We start from the raw sequence: 22,256 nt of genomic DNA, 5'->3' as shown, positions 1-22,256 counted from the left end.
TATTTTGTGCTGCTTATTGTTAACAAAGCACTTTTTTCATACAAACTGCCAACACTAACCGACGTCTTCTTGTCTCTTGCAGGCTGCGGTGAACTGGAGTGACGTCAAGCCTATGAGGCAGCACGTTTCAGTGCCCGTCAAAGTCCTCAAGGGTGGTAAGTACAGAACACTGTGTTACACTAGATTGTAAACTCGCGCCTTATACTGGGGGAAGACGAAAGACTTTCTGAAATGGAGACGAGATTGTTCACTTGCTCATAGTCCATGACATGTACTTATACCACTTCACAAAACTGTATGCAGCAAGCAGGGGAGTAGGACCACGGTTTGAACTGAGGTCGGTGCTAGTACGATGCCAGCATATCTTTTAAAGACGATGCGTCATCCAAATTGGGTTCACATTAGACAATCGTGGTTTCAGTAGAAAAATGGGACAGAACCACTATTTGACGTGCATAACAATTGAAGGGCTGGCTAATGAGATAGACCCACATCAAAGCCGCATCCAAGGTTAACAAATGTGATTCAGTACAGCCCTGGCCAACATTTGCGCTGCGGCAGCACAGTCAAGTCAGCTAAGCGCTCCAGCTTCCCCCAACAGTGCCCTTTTCGAGCAGCTGTGAGTAACAGGGCTATATGTTGAAGTCTACACACACAGATATCAAAAATTACCGGCCAGTATCCTTCCTTACAGCATTTTCAAAAATCATCGAGAATACTCAAGAGTGGTTACCGATCTCAACAGTAACGGAATATTTAGTAAATCACAGTGTGGATTTCAAAAATGCTGTTCCAATGAGACAGCAATATACAATTTCACCGCAAACATAATAGAGTCTTTAACTAGTGAAATGTCACCAATAGGTATTTTCTGTTACTTATCCAAAGCGTTCGATTGTGGAAACCATGACATTATACTGCAGAAATTACAATTCTGTGATATAAATGGAATATAATATGAGTCGTTTAAGTCATATCTACAGAACAGGAAGCAAAATCTTTCTTTATACGGTTTAAGTGATTTAAGGAAGTTTCCCACTTCATCTAACTGGGGTGAAATTTGATTAGGTGTTCCACACGGTTCGATCATCGGTACCCTTCCGTACTCGATATATGTGAATGACCTCCCTTCTTATCTGAAACAAGAATCTAAACTGGCACTGTTTGCTGATGATACAAGCATCATTATTAATCCAGTAAAGAATAACACAAATAATGTCTTTGGAAAAGTTATAGATTGGTTTTCTGCGAATGGGCTTGCTCTGAACCTTGAAAAAACACGGTACATCCAAATTTCTAGTGCAAGGAGTCCAGTTCCTTCAAGAGATATAAAATATCAACAGAAGTCGGTAGGCAGGGTAGAGCATACTAAGTTTTTGGGTGTACATATAGATGGGAATGTTAATTGGAAAATTCATATTTTGGATCTCCTAAAGCGACTAGATTCAGCAACTTTTGCAATCAGAATAATACCTAATTTTGAGGATATAGAAATTAGCAAGCTAACACACTTTGCATACTTTCACTCTCTGATGTCTTAGGCAAAATGTATTCATTGCTCAAAAGAAAGTGGTTAGAATAATGTGTGCGGCTCTTAGTCGCACGTCTTTTAGGAATCTGTTTAAAAGTTAAGGAATTGTTACAACAGCCTCGCAGTAAATTTACTAGGTAATAAAATTTGTTTTCAACAACACGGACCAGTTTGAAAACAACAGTGACAGTCATGATTATAATACCAGAAGAAAGAAAGACTTACACTATCTTCTACTTAACCTGTTTGGCACAGAAAGGGGTAAAGTATGCTGCTGTAAAACTTTTCGATAAATTACCACAGGAAATAAAATGTCTGAGAGACAGCAGTAATGGTTTTAAAAATAAACTGAAACCATATCTTCTTGACAACTTCTTCTGTGCCATAGATGAATTCTTGAATAGGAATACATAAATCTATAGGTACAATATATGCATTTTGTGCCAGATGGGGCAGATAATAAAAATTTTAACCTTTAAAAAAAACTTGATTGGTGTGTGCATTTCTTATGCACTTGACACGTTCCACATGATAACGGTTACCGTGAGATTGAGCAATGGAACATGTAACTAACTGTCTAAGAGGAAATGTAGGAAGACGTGTTTGCGGCACAGTGCAGTTACTTCTAACGGATCAATACTGCAGCATACTTTAATAAGCAGAAGCTTATGATGTGTGCCTACTTTCAACTTTCCATTTTTCTGCCAGAGCAATAACTTCTATTACTTGATTAAATAAATACATTATACAGTGTTAGTACGGTGAGCAGAACCACAAAAGGCATTACATACAGGCATTTAAAGTTACACTGTGATGTTTATAGACTTATACACATTTCTGTTTTAGAACTGTATACATCTGAAACTATGGTCCATGTTACACGACGTTCAAAGTCGTCGCCATGCAATTCCTGGTGCATAGAAATATGGTACTGGTGCAATCGATGTTGATGTAGCATTTTCAGCACCGACGTTTTGAGATTCCCGATTCTCGCCCAGTTTGTCTGCTACTGATGTGCACCATCTGGTTTCCCCTTTCAAGCTAGACGAGTTTCGTTCTTTGTATTTTTTTCGTTTGATGCTTATTTCGTGAGATATTTGGCCCGGTCACTATCAATGGACCACCCTGCATAGAAGACAAAAGATATTGATAACCATGTAGACGTGTTTTTACCCTTTGGCAAGTGAATGAAAGCTATCGCAAAATTTCTAAATTAGGCCTACCATTCACCCCCCCCCCCCCAAAAGAAATATATTGTGACAAAAAAGTAGAGAAGAAACACGCAGGCCTTCGAACTTCGACGAAATGTTTTTTTCTTGGTGAAGATGTTTTTCTTTTTGTTTTTTTTCTGGGTTTTATTCTTCACTAAATGTGCTTGTTTTTAGGGAAAGCGACGAAAAATTTACCGGAAGTATTCTGAAATTTTCGCTGAAATATCCCCCCCCCCCTCTCCATCTCTATCGCCCCCTATCTCTCTCTAAAAAAGAAACCATAGTCAACGTGCATCGGCTAGTATTCTTTACAGAACTAGTGAAATGAACACTGCACGGAAACCATTTTCCTGGTCCCACATATTTTCTGCCCTATATGCAATGAAAAGCGAAGTTGATTTACATTCGTTAAAACACCTCCCTTGGTGTTTAATTTAGACGCTAACGATGCATATGTTAAGCAACAATCTATATCAGTTTCGTGACAGTTTTAATTTTCCTGCCAGAGAGTAGAAAAGTTTCAAGAAGTACCAATCGAACCCAAAAGTACTATGATACGAAAGTGGGCCTTATACCATTTGACCAACGACCGCCTTGGCAATGTCTTTTCTCTCCAAATGAATCTGCAACAGACTGCAATCATCAATTCTTTGTTTTCCTAGGAAATATTAGATTGTGGGTGTGATACTTAAAAATAAGATTTTCGTGTTTTCGACTGTTCTAACGATTCTGTTTGGTCCGAAACGAATCCTGTGCCTCGACGTTTGACGTTGATTTTACCGTAATTGGAAGAGTAGTGGCGTGGCCACGTCCTCAAGAGCCACTATCGAGTGGCCCCCCACTAACATGCTGAGGTTCGTCAAATCGCTGGGTCGAAGGATCTGCCTCTCCTTGTAAGAAAACATTAGCTTTAGTGCGTACCAAGGACGAGTTTGTAAGCATGTGCATGTGTTATCACTGTATGTGTGGTGTGTGATTGGATTTCTTTTCCGTGCAGCTGGACGCATCACCAACGGCGAGGTTGCCACTCTGGGCCAGTTCCCGTACCAAGCTGGTCTCATCATCACTGTGTCTGAGGGACAGGCTTTCTGTGGTGGCTCCATCATCAGTGACACCTGGATTCTCACCGCTGCTCACTGCGCTGACCCGTGAGTATCATCACTATACAATTACTTCCAGCCACAGCCATTCTCAACTAACTGGCCCAGTAGCTTTTTTTATTTTCTTTTTTTATTAAGGAAACCCATAATGTATAGATACACCGACTGTTGCTATGTGAATTGCTTTTATTTTACTAACAGTTTCGGTCTTTCAGACCATCTTAAGGTACCTAAACATTAACACATATCGAAACAGACTTAATGCACCAACATGGAAGAAATTATGATCAAGAATAGGAAAAAACATGAGATGTTTAGAAATCCATCACAACATTGTACACACGTTCACAATATGATTTCCAGTGTACAAAAGATTTGCATAGTTTTCAGTAATTCTTGTTTTGTCCTCTTGAAGGTCATTACTAGGAAGATCCCAGTTTGCTTTCCACAAAAGACTGGCACATGGCAAATAACAGTATTCGGTCTAAGGATTCACGTAACTAATAAAGTATTGTGATCGGGACTCTATATTTACTGATGTAGATGACAATGTTCTTTGAAAAATATCGAAGAAATTAAGTAAATATTTAGCTGCCAATAGGAGAGAAACAGGAGTTATTTAATTTAATTGAGGAAGCGAAAGTACGATCACATAGGATACCAACCGTAATTTAAACGGATAGAGGATTTATTGATGGGGATGATGCAACATATTATCTTGGATGGAGAACCATCCATAGACGTAACTTCAGACATGTCCCTGGGAAGTGTCTTGAGACCCATGCTGTTCATCTTGTATGTTAACGATCCGGTAAAGAATATTGATGGTAACCTCGTACTTTTTATAGATGATCCAGTTATCTGTGCTAGAGTACTACCTGAAAAAAAATTGCACAAGTATCCAGTCTGAGGCTGATGAGCTTTTAAATGGTGCAAGGATTGGCAACTAACTTTAAATGTTCATAAATATAAAACGGTGGAGTTCACGAACAATAGTAACCTATGGCTATAATATAGGATACTGGGAAAACTGTTGCACATTCGATTGAAAAAATAACGCACAAATGACGACAGGCAAAAGTTGTTAGGAATGCGTGCCTCTGTAAAAAGATCGGTTCGCAAGGCGTACAGCAAATGATCTTGCCGACAAACCAAGAAAAGATTCTGGTCCTACATAAATCGCTAAGCGAGTCGAAGGCTTCTATTCACTCGCTCCTTTACCAGTCTGGTATGGCAATAGAAGACAGCAAAGGAAAGCGGAAGTTTTAAATATCGCGTTTAAGAATTCATACCTGAAGGAGATCCAAGTATGGAGAACATAGTAATAGGCGTCCATGGCGTAGAGAAGCAGCTGAAAGAATTGAAAACAAACAAGTCGCCAAGTGCGTGTGGAATCCCAATTCGGTTTTACAGAGAGTGCTCTACGCCTGGGTTTCACAAAAATGCTATATTCCAAGGAACACCAGTGTTCCATGGGAAGTGAATATGAGCTCCGCAAAAAAACAAATAAAAACATGACGTTTTTTCGACATTTTGAAGATGTTAATTATTTCTTTTTAATTTTATTATGATTTCCGTATTATTAGTTACGATTTCAAATTGAACTAATCACTAAATAAAACTAGTTTTTTTTTCATTTTTTAATTTTTTTTAACCTTCAAAATAAACAAGGTGCTCCATCAAAGTACCAGGATTCTCAAAGTGTTCTGTCAGGGGAAAGGTTTTGGAACACCTGCTATACACGAAATGGGAAACAACAAATATTTCAGGAATGCATCCCACTTACTGGTATAGCGTGAGTCACATGTGTAATCTATAATACTGAACATCTAAAACGGTGCACAGGTCTTATTGCAGGTAGCCTAACTAACAGCTTCCAGGAGCAATAAAATTTGATTGATAGTATTCCATACAATCACTGACCGAATTTTGAAATTTCAAATGTTTAAGAGGTATAATCTTGTTTTAAAGTTTAACAGAATATCACAACTATTGAAGTTAGAAACTGTGTTTATGTCTTGAGGCAACTCTAGGCGCGCAAATTACCCTGACTACAGTCATCCAGTATTTGATGATCAGACCACTTAGTGACTTCCAATGTATTTTACACATAATTCCAAATCTCTACGGAACTTTTTCTCGCTAGTACGTGCCACAAAAGAATGGAAAGAAAACGCTGTATCGCTTACTACATTTTCGCTGAACGCACAGTAGAGCTTCAACATCAGGGATGACAATTTTATTCATTACTTCTTCACTGCAAACTCAGTTCGCAAACATTTTGCAGACAACATCCACATATAACATTGAATGTATATGCAATATTATATCAATATAAAACGCATAATTCAAAAGCGTTCAGGAGACTGGTGACGTAAGTATTGAGAGATGTGAAGAACTAGCTTTTCTTAAAACAGCTGTATTAACGCTATTTTATACATGCGAGCTCGATTCTTTAAAGAATCGGCTGTGGACGTGAGCTACTGGTGATGTATCCTAAACGCAAATATTTGTTCTGATTATAACAGTACCAGTAAACCCCAGGTTCTTAAAAGAATTGAAGTCTTTTATGAAACAGCTTCAAATGTTTGATTACTGTGTTAAATATTTTACATCAAGACTATAAGCGAGAAAAAGTTTACAATAGGCTTTAAATTACGTTTAAATTTTTTGTAATTATTAAGTGCTCCCAAACACTGGATCGGTGTACTTTTGGTAATTTGCGTCCGTCTGAAGCAAAAGCTAGTTTTTCACGCATCTAATGATCTATGTTTCGTACAATGATGGAATTTTGCGAGTATATTCAGTGGTGTAGATGGATACTGGTTGCAAAACATGTTCCGAGTAGAGCTAGTAGTGAAGAAGTAATAAAGTAAAACGTCATGACTGATGCTGGAGTCTTACTGCAAGAACAGGGGAAGTATGGTAAGGGATAAACTCCTTTCCTTTCATCATTTTGTGGGGGCTGTCAGCGAGAAAATGTTTCACAAATCTTTGAAATTGTGGTTAAAGTTTGCTGGAAGACTAAGTGTTCACATTCTATACTGCAGGGTGAATATAATCGTGATAATTTGCGCATAGTGAACTATGCTGCCTCGAGACAATCGCAGTTTGTAGCACTTGACTAACTGTCTTAGATCTTTAACGTAAGATCATACCTCTTAATGAGTAAATTGTGATAACATTTCAAATTTTTTAATTCGGTTGATAATTACATGAATTGTTGAAAATTATATTTTTGCTGCCTCTGCAAGCAGTTAGATAGGCATCCTGCAACTGAAATTGTGAATCATGGACAATGAACTGTGAGCGATGAAACGGTTTAGTCAGTAATATATAAGGGGGGAGTGAAATGAAAGTCTAACACCCACCACAGCAGGATCATGGAGTGGTTCCATTCAAAAGTAATTAATGCATCTATCCCACTGGGAGAAGAGACCATCAATTCCTGTTTCGTAGAACGCAACCACTCTTGCACTTCCTCGTCCGACTGATGCCACATTCCACGCATGTCTTTCTTCAGCTAGCAAAAGACGTGAAAATCACTCGGTGAAAGATCCGGGCAATACGAAGGTAGTTGTAATGTTTCCCAACCAAATCACTGAAGCGTTCGTTGTCTTCGTGTGGCAGTGTGGAGGCGGCCGTTGACATGCAACAGGATGATTCTGTCCGACGGTATTCCTGGGAGCTTTGACTTCATGACACGTTTCTGCAAAGTGTCTTCGTAGCGCATTGATTGTGGTTCGACGCTCGAGGAACTCGACGAGCGGAGGGTAACTGCAATCGAAAGACGAAGTCATCATGACCTTACCGGAACTTGTGTGAACAGATTTGGATTTCTTTGGCAGGGGAGATGTGTGATGTTTCCACTGTTGGCTTTGCCGTTTGCCCTCGAATGATGTCGTATGGGATCAGCCTGTTGCATGATAACGCCCGCCTCCACATTGCGAATTGGACGAAGGCTACGATTCAGCAACTAGATTGAGAAACACTGCAACATCTTCCCTACAAACTGGATCTTTCGCCGTCGGATTTTCACATCTTTGGTGAACTGAAGTAAGGCATGCGTGGACTTGAATTTCAGTCGGATGAGGAAGTTCAAAAATGCATGAGGTTCTGGATCCTTCAGCGGCTAGCTGCATTCTGCGAAACAGGAACTGGTTCAAATGGCTCTGATCACTATGGGACTTAACATCTGAGGTCATCAGTCCCCTAGAACTTAGAACTAATTAAACCTAACTAACCTAAGGACATCACACACAACCATGCCCAAGGCAGGATTCGAACCTGCGACCGTAGCGGTCGCGCGGTTCCAGACTGAAGCACCTAGAACCGCTCGGTCACAACGGCTGGCTGCAACACGAACTGATCGTGGCGTTTCCCTGTGGGATAAATGTGTCAATACGAGCGGTGATCACTTTTGAATGGAACCATTCCACGGTCCTATTGTGGCGGGTGTTCAGTTTCCATTTAACTGCCCCTTATAGATACTTCAGGATTCGTTTTTAGTTTTTCAACAGTCGCCGAACTGTGCACGGATAATACACTAACAGGATAATCAGCGCCCTGGTATTCGAAAGCTTGTTGTACTGTAGAGTATAGTGATGGTTTAATGATAATACAGCGCATTGATTAAGTCTCTCTGTTTTTTCTGTCTTTTTTAGTGTACATGCCTGTTGCCCTTTATGGGATCTACAGAATATGACGAACGAATGACTGAATGAACAACCGGTTTTATAGCGGCCGCCACGCTTAATCCGCCTCTGGCGTACTGTGCTTGTTGACAAGCTCTCTGTGTTGTGTTGCAGGGGCACGCTGTTCGAGATTCACCTGGGCGCTCTGTACGTGCGCCAGGAGGAGGCCCAGCAGGTGGTGCTCTCGAGCACGACCAAGATCGTGCATAACAGATACATCGCTAGCCCGCCCTCCAACGACATTGCCCTCGTACAGCTGCCCAGCGCCGTCACCTTCAACGGTGAGCACTCCCACAGTGACAGCTGCCGTTGCGCTCCAGTTCAGACGCACGTCGGTCAACGCTATACGACTACAATGAATAGCATAGACAGTTGCTGCAAGAGGTCCGCAGTTTTAACTCTACAGTATAACCTAAAACTACGGACCTATTGCAGCGAGAGTCTCTGCCTAGTAAAACTGAATGATTAACCGTTTTCTTAGTGGACACTGTCCATCGACTTACCTGTTACAATCCATTTAGACAAAATTAATTTTGCAGTTAATTAGAACACAAATTATTGCTATGTGTTTTCACTTACAATGTTCTGCAGTTCTACAGCAATCTCATGCAGCAAAAGACACTGAGGTAGGAAAATTCATGGGGTACCTCGTGATAAAGTGTCGGACCTCCTCTTGCCTGGCATAGTGCAGCTGGTCGACATGGTATGGACTCAGCAAGTCGTTAGAAGTCGCCTGCAAGAATATTGAGCCATGCTGCCTCTATAGGTGTCCCTAAATGCGAAAGTGTTTCCGGTGCAGGATGCTGTGCAACAACTGATCTTTCGATTAAGTCTCATAAAGATTCGACGGAATTCATGTCGGGCGATCTGGATGGTCAGATCATTCGCTCGAATTTTCCAGAATGTTCCTCAAACTAAAGACGAACAATTGTGGCGCGGTGACATGGTGCATTCTCATCCACAAAATTCTATTGTTGTTTGGGAACATGACGTCCATGAATGGCTGCAAATGGTCTCCTAGAAGCCGAACAGAATCATTTCTAGTCATCGTTCGGTTCAGCTGGACCAAAAGACCCAGTCCGTTCCGTGTAAACACAGCCGACACCATTATGGAGGCACCACCAGCTTGCACAGTGCCTTGTTGACAGCTTTAAAGAAACTCCAATTGAAAATGATACAAGGGTTCAATCACGGGTCCCATTCAGTTCTTGATACATTTGAACGACCTCCCTTCTTATCTGAGACAAGAGGCTGAACTGACACTGTTTGCTGATGACACAAGCATCATTAGTAATCCAGTAAAAGAAACTCCAATTGAAAATGATACAAATAAGGTCTTTGGAACAGTCATTATCTGGTTTTCTTCAAATGGGCTTGCTCTAAACTTTGAAAAAACACAGTACATCAAATTTTCTGCTGCAAAAATTACAGTTCCTTCAATAAATATAACACATAATAGAAGCCAGTAGACAGGGTAGAGCATACTTTAACTGGAAAGTTCATGTTTTGGATCTTCTAAAGCGACAAGGTTCAGTAACTTTTGCAGTAAAAATAATTGTCAATTTTGAGGCTACAGAATTTAGTAAGCTAACATACTTTGCATACTTCCACTCTTTGATCTCATACGGAATAATGTTTTGGGGTAACTCAACACTTAGACAAAAAGTATTCACTGCTCAAAAGAAAGTGGTTAGAATAATGTGTGGGGTTCATAGTCACACATCTTGTAGGCATATTTTTAAAAGATTGGTAATTCTTACAACAGCCTCACTGTACGTTTACTCACTAATGAAATTTATTCTCAAGAACATGGACCGGTTTAAAAAAACAGTGACATTCATAATTATAATACTAGAAAAAAGAAAGCCTTACACTATCCTTTACTCAACCTATCTTTGGCACAGAAAGCGGTAAAATATGCTGCTATAAAAATTTTCGAGAAATTACCAGATGAAATAAAATGTCTAACAGACAGCAGTAATAACTTCAAAAATAAATTGAAATCATTTCTCCTTGACTACTACTTCTATACCATAGATGAATTCTTGAATAGGAATAAATATAATCTATAAATATAGTGCCCGCATCTCGTGGTCGTGCGGTAGCGTTCTCGTTTCCCACGCCCGGGTTCCCGGGTTCGATTCCTGGCGGGGTCAGGGATTTTCTCTGCCTCGTGATGGCTGGGTGTTGTGTGATGTCCTTAGGTTAGTTAGGTTTAAGTAGTTCTAAGTTCTAGGGGACTGATGACCATAGATGTTAAGTCCCATAGTGCTCAGAGCCATTTGAACCATATAAATATAGTATATGCATTTTGTGCCATTTAAGGGTATGGGGTAAATAATAGAAATATTAATATTTATCTCTGTAATATATATATATATATATATATATATATATATATATATGACAGCCCATTACGTTGCCTGTGGTGAGACGAATGCCTGAAATTTGGTATTCTTTGCACACTCTTGACGCTGTGTATCTCGGGATACTGAATTCCCTAACGATTTCCGAAATGGAATGTCCCATGTGCCTAGGCATATATATATATATATATATATATATATATATATACATATATATATATATATGCCTGTCCACTGGAATGGAGATGGTATTCCACATCATAACGGCTACCGTATCGTGCGACTCATCAATGGAACACGTAACCAACTAACTAACTAACTTGGATCCATGACTTCGTGGGGTCTGCGCCACACTCGAACCCTACCATCAGCTCTTACCAACTGAAATCGGGATTCGTCTGACCAGGCCACGGTTTTACAGTCGTCTAGGGTCCAACAAATACGGCCACGAGTGCAGGAGAGGCGCTGTAGGTGATGTCATGCTGTTAGTAAAGGCGTTCCAGTCGGTCGTTTGCTACTACATCCCACTAACGCCAAATTATGCAGCGGTGTCCTAGCGGATACGTTCGTCGTACATCTCACACTGATTTCCGAGGTTACTTCAGGCAGTGTCACTTGTTTGTTAGCACTGACGACTAAGCAAACGCCGCTGTTCTCGGTCGTTAAGAGAAGGCCGTCGGCCATTACGTTGCCTGTGGTGAGACGAATGCCTGAAATTTGGTATTCTTTGCACACTCTTGACGCTGTGTATCTCGGGATACTGAATTCCCTAACGATGTCCCATGTGTCTAGCTCCCCATTTCCCATTCAAGGTCTGTTAATTCCCGTCGTCAGACCATAATCACGCCGAGCATCGCCTGCCCTTTTGAATATTGTGTACGTGATAGTACCGCCATCTGTGTGTGTACATATCTCTGTCCCATGACTTTTACCACCTCAGTGCATAACTAGTATAGATCACATGATTTTCTTCCCTTGCCGTCCATTGTCAAAAGGAGAGTCGTTGCTGCTGTTGATCTCCTTTGGGAGGTGTGCTGCAATGTGAAACAAGGAGACTTCTCTCTGCCTACAGAATACATCCAGCCTGTGAACCTGCCCAGTAGCAGTGAGCTGAACAACAAGTTCGTCGGAGCTGAGACGACCGTCAGTGGATGGGGACTGGAGAGCGACTGTGAGTACTCCTCTGTTGGTAACATATATATACCTGTGTGTGTGTGTGTGTGTGTGTGTGTGTGTGTGTGTGTGTGTGGGCGCGCACGTATGCGCACGCGTGGATAAACGTGCGTGGTATGCAAGTATAATAATGTAAGCAAGACTTAGGGCTCTCCTTTGTTCTCGCGTTGCTTTGCTAATGAAACAGACTCCTGCTCCTCAATCAATATTTACAATCACATCACAATCTGGTCGCGCAAACGAACAATAAATGCTACCATCACATCTTGTAGTTTCTCAACAAAAATGGACTCAGATGTAATTAGATCGCCGATTCAAGCTCGCCGAGTGTGGTGAGATGGTTCCGGTAGATATTGTCTTACAAAGTGTCTCACAAAAAGTAGCCACAAGGAGTCAGATAGGGCGAATATTGGTGCCAATCCATCACTGCGCCAACAAATTGGCAGTAGACAAACACAATGACATTCCCGATGCGTTGATCTAGAAAGTGAAACATCTGTTTGGTGCGATGTGGTCTGGATCCATCTTGCGCAAATCACTCAGTACGTGGTTGATCCTCCAACGCTAGCGTCCTCTGCTGCATACCACAGCCCAAACAGTAACTCTCTGAGAATGCAATGGTTCCGCTTCACACAAATGGAGATTTTCGGTACCCCAAAATCACCATTTCTGTTTATTCACGACTCCGTTCAGGTGGAAGCGTGCCTCATCTGTGAACCAGATGCAGCCAACATGAAAATCTTAATTAGCAACCATTATGAAGATGTGGTTCGCAAAGGCAGCCCTATGTCGCACGGTTCAGGTACGGCCTGGTGGCTTTCAATCTTGAATGGACACATATATAGGCTCTGTCTCGGTATGTTCTGCGTGCTGGAACGGTTCAGACCAGTCTTTTCTACAGTCCTTCGGACGGATATCCCCGTGATGACATGTTCAGGAGCAACTACAGTTTGCCCGGGCCAAAAATCCCTCCTAGATGATGAGTCACACTGCCTGTCCACTGGAATCCGGCGAAGAGCTTGCGAATAGTTTTCGTATCGAATCATTTGGGAACATTAAATCCTGTTTGCAAACTGTGCCTTGTTGTCGTAGGGCTGTGTTCTAACCTATGGCATTCCAATACCAGAAAAAACGGAAGAGATGACTTCAACCTCTTCCTTCGCTACACTAACCTCCTTTCACGTTTCAACTGCAGAACTGATCGCTCTTAGCTGTGGTGCACTACTTATAACCACTACGTATTGCGATTACAACGCTATCTGTTAGCAGCTTTTCTGTATAAAGTTCCTACAGCTTTCACAACGAACATCCCGTTTGTTGCACTTGTCTATCGATCTTAGCTTTTGAGATATTTAATACTGAAATCAGGGACTCGTCCGCTGGACATCCTTAATTATTCTTTAAGTAATAATTCATATATTGCTGAAAAAATGAAAACAACTTTTTTTTCAACATCTACTGTTGGTATTCATCTTTACTTTTTCGGCATCTTTAGTAAAGATTATCGCAATATGTGTGCACTGATATTCTGTACAAATACTGACCATTTTATGTCTTTAACAGATCGATTGAAAATATTCGTTACAGGAGGAAAAAGCATTTTGGGAGGGTGCGGTTGCGGACGGCGACTAAAGTTTCAGCAACGGTTTAGTGTCTCCCGGTCCATAGGAAGTATTTTCTGCGCCACTAGACAACTATGCTTCTATCATCAGTTTTCGACCTCTATATATCATGCCTCACCCAACCCTCTTTCTTCGCTACATTCCTTTTTCTCTCATCGTCTCTGAATGACTCGCATACTCGCAGTCCATATGGTATTTAATAATATATTCCTTGTTGTATGTCGCAACAGCACTATTTGTTCCCAAGTGTAAATTGTAATACACTATGTCTATCTGTCTTTAACCTTTACATGGGTTATGTCCGAAGTGACCAGACTGTTGGTGCAAATGCAGCAGATACTAAGGACAGGGGCGTGTTTATAAAAGTAACCAGAGTCTGCTAAAAACTGTCGTGGACATGATGAAGCCGTCTTTAAGAGATTTATGTCCTACATAGTTCTAAAGAGAAGTCTTCATGATTGCACACAGAATCAGAATGAGATTATGAGGCAATATAGTTTTGACCGGAATTCTGGTCCTCATATACATGGAGCTTCTATGCACCGGATGTCGTAGTTGACGCCGCCTCCTCCCACACAGCGACTGCACTGCCAGTAGCAATGCCCCCATTTTCGCAAGAAACTGTCGTTATTCTATTTCTCATGTGCTTCCCTGGAGATTTCTTCTTTTTAAAAATTCGGTTACTGAATCATGCCATATTTGCACTGATCCAACAATAAAATTCACAAATAAACAACAAACGAGTTCGTTGTTCTTGATATTCGGAAGGGCGCTCGTACCCGGAGACAAGGGGGGCTGCGCCTCCCCCCACCCCCACCTAGCCCTCATGAAAAGGAAAAAAATACATAGTGTAGCCAGGTGATTTTGTTTCAAGAAAATTATTTAAAAGTCGGAATTATGCAGGTTTATAATAGGGTCAGAACAGGAATTTTTTTATGGGTGCTTGAAGTCATTATTCATCTGTGAAATTATTAAAAATACTCCATACCTCCAGACCTTGTCCCCCCACCCCCACCCCCCACCCCACCCCAAACTATCATATTGACGCTCTGGATATTCGCCTTCTGAAATGGAAACAACTGCCTGTAGTACCAGATTAGCGAACTGTGACTACACGTACTGCAGATGTATTATCTGCAAATTTTCTGAAAATTTAAATGACATATTTCGCCAGGGAATATTTCACGCCAAGCCTATATGAGCATTTTTAAAAAAATAAATTAAAAATGAATTAAGGTAAATGCAAAATATATATATCATGTTGAAATTTTAATATACTAAAAACGATATTCAGGGCATTTTCTTGGACCTAATCCACTGAACCCTTATCTTCGTTCCATCGTACTTTAGCTTCCTTCTCGCAAAAGGAAAAATCGTGATATAAAGTTCCTTCGCCACAAAAGTTATTTCAGGAAGTGAAGAAAGGGAGCTGCTTAAATCTCAAATGTAACATAAAATAGTGCCAATGACTCATGTAGATTGACCAAGGTACTGAGATTCAGCTGCAGTATTTATCTCACCTTCAGTTGTGGAACACGAATTACTTCGATAAATGTTAACATGCCTGGCCAAAAGCAATTTGCAAAATAACCGCCGGCCGGGCTGGCCGAGCGGTTCTAGGCGCTACTATCTGGAACCGCGCGACCGCTACGGTCGCAGGTTCGAATCCTGCCTCGGGCATGGATGTGTGTGATGTCCTTAGGTTAGTTAGGTTTAACTAGTTCTAAGTTCTAGGGGACTAATGACCTGAGAAGTTGAGTCCCATAGTGCTCAGAGCCACTTGCAAAATAACCAATGGCACATCCGGTGAATGTTCACCAAATGAAGGGGTTTCGAGCAAGTGTTCATTTCTTTTTATTTATTTGTTATTTTCTTTTAGTTTGTTGTCTATATACAAGAATAGACCGAATGCTGCGCACGAATTGGCATGAATACAGCAAATAATATTTTAACACAATTTCAGATGTGGTAGTAATAACTAAGCATTACGCCGTTTAAGGAGAAAAAATCTACACAGAATATCCACATAAAAAGAAAAATAATAATAATAAAAAGAAACGTCTACATACTACCATTTGGCCATCTGGCACACAGATATATGTTCATCCAGAATCTAGAAGGCATACAACACTGGTTTGCTACACTATGCATTATTGACAGATCACAAATTTTGTAATTTACAGTTCTGGACTATGCTACCATACAACACTACACTAAACAGCATTGCAGTAGGCAACATTACACTACTGTACTTGGTATCATAATCAAGCTGGATTTCTTATTTGTCTGGATGGATAGCCCAAGGCGAGCTGAGGTGCAAGTTGCAATTCACAGGGGCCGCTCTGCTGTTTCAGCCAAGGTGTACATCTACATCTACATCTGGATGGATACTCTGCAAATCACATTTAAGTGCCTGGCAGAGGGTTCGTCCAACCACCTTCACAATTCTCTGATATTCCAATGTCGTACAGCTCGCGGAAGAAACCAACACTTATATACTTTCAGTGAGATCTATCATTTACCTTTATCGTGATCATTTCTGCCTTTGTAGATCGGCGTCAACAAAATATTTTCCTATTTGGGGGAGAAATCTGGGGATAGAAAATTTGTGAAAAGATTCCGCCGCAACGGGAAACGCCTTTATTCGAATGATGTTCACCCCAAATCCTGTATCATTTCAATGACACTCTCTCCCCTATTTCACGATAATACGAAACGTGCAGACCTTCTTTGAACTTTTTCGATGGTACTCCGTCAATTCTATTTAGTAAGAAACCCAAACCGAGCAGAAGTATTCTAAAACAGGACGGACAAGCGTAGTGTAGGCAGTCTGTTTCGTAGATGTGTTACATTTTCTAAGTGCCCTGCCAATAAAACGCAGTCTTTGTTTATATTACCCAACAACATTTTCTCTGTGTTCTTTCCAGTTTAAGTTCTTCGTAACTGTAATTCCTAGGTATTAATTTGAATTTATAGCCTTTAGATTTGACTTATTTATCGCGTAACCGAAGTTTCACGGATTCAGTTTAGTGCTCATGTGGACGACCTCGCACTTTTCGTTATTTAGGGTCAACTGCCAATTTTCGCACCAAACACATCGTTTTGCAACTTGTTTTGATCTTCTGATGACTTTATCAGTCGATAAACGACAGCGTCATCTGAAAACAACCTAAGACGGCTGCTCAGATTCTCTCCCAAATCATTTGTATAGATAAGAAACAGCGAAGGGCTTATAACACTGCCTTGGGGAGTGCCAGAAATCATTTCTGTTTTACTCTATAAATTTCGGTCAAATACTTTGGGAGATGGCTATCAGGGTCTCAGGAAATCCTTCCTAGTCTCCCCGACGCTCGTTTCTTCACTGCTTCCAGAAGGTTATTGTTGGTGGGTATTCGACCGTGGCGCGTCTCGTTATGTTGATGTAAGACCTCTTCTTCTTGGTTCTCTCTCAGTCATGTAGGGTTGCAGTTCATAAGCTGATACTTCAGCAGTCGGCGGGTCCAGCTAATGCCGCAGTTCCTCATTCCTTATTGCATTACGCTCAGCGAGAGTACACAGTTGCCATTTTCGTGTTGCAGCATCTGAACAGATCAGCGAGGTTCTGCGCTACGCCGTGGCACCTGTCATCAGCCACCTGTCCTGCAACCTGCGCTACTTCTTCCAGATCGACGACGACATGCACATCTGCACGTCCGGCGACAACGGCGTCAGCACTTGCAACGTACGTATACACACACAACACACAGGGAGTAGAAAAAATACGTGTACAAAATTTTAGTGTTTAGATAAGGTAAAGAGAAACACTACATTTGTGTGGCACGACACAGATGCTTCTTTCTCCTGCTACGGGCCATTAGGGCTTTAATGTTGTTGACGGTCAGAGACAGTGTTCAGAGTGCTGTGTGATGAATACTGTTTCAGAGATATTGGTGAGGATGCCGCCCGTTTACATTAACGCACAACTGGTATCGGCGTTCTGGTGACTGTCTAACACGGTCGTAACAACCAGGTGTTTCGCGTAAACTGCCTGCAGCCTTAGCCGAATGGGCAACCCGTTCTTATGTGGTGTCTATCTGTGTGTTGTACAGCAAATTATTCTTCTTCGCCCACAAGAGAAAATCCAGAAGAGTGAGGCAACATCTCTAAAACAATATTCATCACACAGAAGTTTGAACATCGTCTCTGAGTATCACTAGAGTCAAAAATTCCATGAACTGCTAGCGGGGAAACAGATACATATGACATTTTTGTTACATGGAGAAGTGTTTCTTTTTATCTCTTCTACACACACAAAAATAGTATATACGCAGGTTTTTACATCCTTGCACGCGGACATACGCGTGTTTCTGCTGCTATAAACGAGATCGTGCAGAATCACTTGACTATCTATGTCCCAATGAGACACAGAGAAATTACCACAATCTGAGTAGTATACAGTTACTTCCCTTTGTAGTCATACATTTTTTTTTCATTTAACATTTACATTGCTCCTCTAGGGGATGCGGGCTGGCAGCTTCCATTTTGCCTTTGATTGAAAAACAATCACATCTACAGATAAGAACAAGAATAAAAGCAATATCACAGTCTTGAACAAGAATAAAAGCAATATCATAATCTTGATGGAACGGTTGTATGTACGATCTGATGACTTCTTAGGGTGATGGTGCTCTGCGTTCCTACTAACATTTCCTAGGTGATGAGTTTAGGCGTGTATAGAACTGAAGACTAGGTTATATGAGGAACGGTGTGGGTCGATTATCGGTAGGGATCAAGGGATGTGTGTCGGTACTAAGGGGCGGAAGGACTTCCGTTATGAATGGAAACGATAGCCTTGAGTCTTTATTTGAAAAGAAGGAATAAGTAGGTTCCGTACGATCGATACAATGGTAACGTCTCAAGAATGATGTCTTGGTCTTTGAGGGGAAGGTGCTTGAAGTTACCTAGGAAAAGTGCATGGAGTGTGTGAAGATTTAGGGAAGGTGGGACTGGTGAGAAAGGTGAGGCAGCCAAGTACGGTTCTCAATGGTGGAGTATATAGCAGGGTATAGGGGGTTTGATTTTGAGGGGAGGCATAGGACTGAAGATACTTCAGGTGTTTATGATTTGGTACGGGATACAGGTGGGAAGGGTAAAAGAACACGTAAATCGAGGCGGATTGTGCAACGCTCAAGGTCTCGGAAAGAGTGGTAAACATGGGAGAGGCAGAGAACCATGCAGAATTTGCATAGGGGAGGATGGAATCGATGAACGACTTTTAGGTATGTAAGACTGTAGACGGATTTAATCTCAATATTGTGTTAGATCAAGAGTACGGCTGGATGTATTTTGGACTGTTAGTAGGTTAACTTTTCATCGAAGATTAGGTCAAGATATTTGAGTGCTTTGGTTAGGTATTTGAATAGTTGTAGATTGTGAGGTAAAGGTCTAGTGCGTAAAGAGCCTGGGTGTTCTTTCCTATAATTATTCCCTGGATTTTCCAAGACTGATGAAGAAGTACTGCCAGCAGTTTCTGAATTCAAATAGAAGAGAATGGAAGGAGCAGTGACGAGATGGAACTTTGGCGAGTGGGTTTAGTTGATTCTTACACTGGATGGACAGTTAGAAAGTATGCCATAAGGCGGACATAACTGACTGGAAGCACATGTCTGTGGAGTTCGCACAAAATTCCATCTGTACACAGTCAGAGGCTCTTTAAATGTCTACAAATGGGAACGGCAGTGTCGGCTTTTCTTGTGTTGGTGCTGACTGAGATTGAATAGGTTCTCCACACACAAATGTACTATAATATATTTTATTCGTATCTCCGCCAATAAAGAATTATAAGCGCGCTCCCCTATACTTCTCTTCGAATCATTCAATACAAGTATCAGGCAATGTAACTCGAGTCCGTACTGTCATTTATATTCATTGGAAGTGAAATAACTTGCTGCACTCTGTTCGGTTCATTGTTCTAGGCATGATGAAGAGTTCCGCTGTTACCGTCAGCTGATGATGATTACATAGTTGCTGCTTCAGCTGTAGTCTAAGCACTCCAGCGAACTGTGACCCTCTGGTTAAGCTGCTGGAGGCTGTCCTTGCAGCAGCATTGTGTACACACGAGAGACTGCTATAGTACGAGGTGTTATCGACGATTAACAGACAAGACAATGAGTCGTCCCTAAGCTTACAACTACGATGCCTTTGTAATCCTCTCCATTTTCATTTATTCATTTAAATCTGGTCCGTAACGTAATCAAGGCGGAATTTTGAACATTTCATGTAACAACACGTTTCGTGCATTGCTGGAACGTCCTATATCTGTCTCTCTCCGAACCAATTTCCATACAACACATTTAATTCCTCTATGTGTGAAGAATGTTTCCTGAAAGTTTCGCCACACCTTCTTGTCGCACCCTGTATAAGTTAGATGCCTCCTGTACCTCATTACTACTACGCTCCGCGTGAACGTCTGCATTTTCCAGTCCTCTGGTAATCCCTCCGTCTGTGTGTACAGGGCGACAGTGGCGGCCCACTGGTGATCTACGAGGACGACGGATCGGCCACGCAGATCGGAATTGTGTCCTTCGGTATCATCTTTGGATGCGAGGTCGGCTGGCCACCAGTGTTCACCCGCGTCACCAACTACATGGACTGGATCAGCGAGAACAGTGGCATCGCCATCAGATCATAGATGCGCTTTGCTCGTGTATTCTGTGTGAATCAATAAAAGACCCAAAACAGCAGCATTGTATTTTCCTTTGTTAGCATAGATACGGAAATCACTAAGCTTCCACGTTTTATCTTACGATCAGGAAAGTGTCTCTTAGTACAGCTCTCTATTAAGCAGTACAAGGCAGACATTAAGTAACTGGATTCACTTTAGGAATTAATATGGCCACGAATAGACCTAGCCCATAAAATATCAGTATCAACAGTACCTTTGAGCACCCAGCTAATGATGAAAGTAAGTTCACTAGCTATTCCGCCCACAGTATTAAGAAATCACACATACAACACTAAATTGAGGCGTCCAGAAGCAAAATGCAGTGAGTGCACTAGAATATTTTTTTCAGGAAACGAAAAACACTTCTTACTTACTTCACATGGCAGATATTCGAAATTCCTTTTCATAATAGATTTATGCTTACCTAAGGAGTATATTTTTGACAATTCCTGAAATATTCAGCTTTTATTTTGTTAGTTATTACCTTAAATAATTTGGATTCATCGAGTTTTGCCTCTGTTCCCAGGGATCTACAGAGTTATGCTTCTGTAGATATCGATGTGCATATATTATCATTATATAAAAAAGAAACCTTAATACTGTTACAAAATATTTAAAGACTAAAACTGAATGTGATTACAAAGTATGTGACATTAAACAATAGTTTGAAAGTAGTTGACACAAAGTATGTGACATTAAACAATAGTTTGAAAGTCGTTGATACAAAGTATGTGACATTAAACAATAGTTTGAAGGTAGTTAATACGTCACAAGCTTTCAAGTCCTGACCCGTCCCCTCTTAATTACACTGGCAACTCATTCTCCTCTGGATGAATTTCAAAGTCTGAATCTTCATCTGCAATGTTCCCAGCTGTCTGACAATGGATTACATTCTAGTAGAAACCAAGATTTTCGTTTTCAAATGGCTCTGAGCACTATGGGACTTATCATCAGAGGTCATCAGTCCCCTAGAACTTAGAGCTACTTAAACCTAACTAACCTAAGGACATCACACACACCCATGCCCGAGGCAGGATTCGAACCTGCGACCGTAGCGGTCGCGCGGTTCCAGGCTGAAGCGCCTACAACCGCTCGGCCACTCCGGCCGGCATTTTTCGTTTTCTTCCCAAATTTGTCCAAAATGCTTATTGAGCAGGAAATCAGTATCCCTTACTTTAGCTTCCTTTAAGGCTCTTCCAATTCTGATAACGTTTGGCTGTATGGACGAGTAGGCTTTGCCTCGTCGGCATATCCCTCTTCCTTCACCAGCGTTCATTCTATAAGCCACTTCACTAGTGCGTTTCTTTGTTTAATTCTGGTGATCACAACCCGTTTTACGGGGGCAATACTGAAGTGCCATTGACTAGGTGGCTTAATGACATCAGTAACTGCATCCTACCAACACAGATTGTTGACATCTTCTCCTAATTGCAAAACTATTCCGTGATGCTCAAACACTTCATTATACTCACTCGGTGAGGTAATTGTAACTTTAGACCTGAGAACCTTTTCTATTCGGCCAAAAATTCTGCTGGGTGGTAGAAACGAATGTCCAACCATTGTATAGAATATCTTCACTCGTTTCGCGTTGACAGGAGCTTCTTGTGTTAGCCAATAGCACAGCATACCCAACATCGTCTGGTTTTTGTTTTGCCCTTCACAACTGTCTGACACCAGTCGGATGGTATGGATGTCAGTTAGGTCTTTAGATGTTAACCTGTGATGTACACAAGACACAATTTCATTGGATCCCTTTGCAAAGTATTTTTTGTTTCCATATGTATATAAATGAGTTCTCCTTGTTTTTCCGTGAACCAGATGGTCCTTGACAGATTGTAAAATTATACATGTACATT

The 22,256-nt window shown here is 41.2% G+C and overlaps 1 protein-coding gene across 1 annotated transcript in view; it reads left to right on the top strand.

The window, feature by feature from the left end:
- LOC124622545 (brachyurin-like) overlaps positions 1–20,419 on the top strand; it is a 30,171-nt gene extending 9,752 nt beyond the window's left edge. The window contains exons 2-7 of the mRNA XM_047148282.1: positions 83–155; positions 3,740–3,890; positions 8,651–8,817; positions 11,975–12,073; positions 17,276–17,418; positions 20,191–20,419. Of these exons, the coding sequence (XP_047004238.1) occupies positions 83–155; positions 3,740–3,890; positions 8,651–8,817; positions 11,975–12,073; positions 17,276–17,418; positions 20,191–20,367 (810 nt within the window). The 3' untranslated portion in view covers positions 20,368–20,419. The remainder of the gene's footprint in view (positions 1–82; positions 156–3,739; positions 3,891–8,650; positions 8,818–11,974; positions 12,074–17,275; positions 17,419–20,190) is intronic.
- The last annotated feature ends 1,837 nt before the right edge of the window (positions 20,420–22,256 follow it).

This window comes from Schistocerca americana, chromosome 7 (genome assembly GCF_021461395.2).
Source record: "Schistocerca americana isolate TAMUIC-IGC-003095 chromosome 7, iqSchAmer2.1, whole genome shotgun sequence".
In the NCBI taxonomy this organism is placed as follows: domain Eukaryota; kingdom Metazoa; phylum Arthropoda; class Insecta; order Orthoptera; family Acrididae; genus Schistocerca; species Schistocerca americana.
The sequence above is the reverse complement of the archived record's forward strand: the minus strand, read 5'-3'. Positions and strand labels throughout refer to the sequence as shown.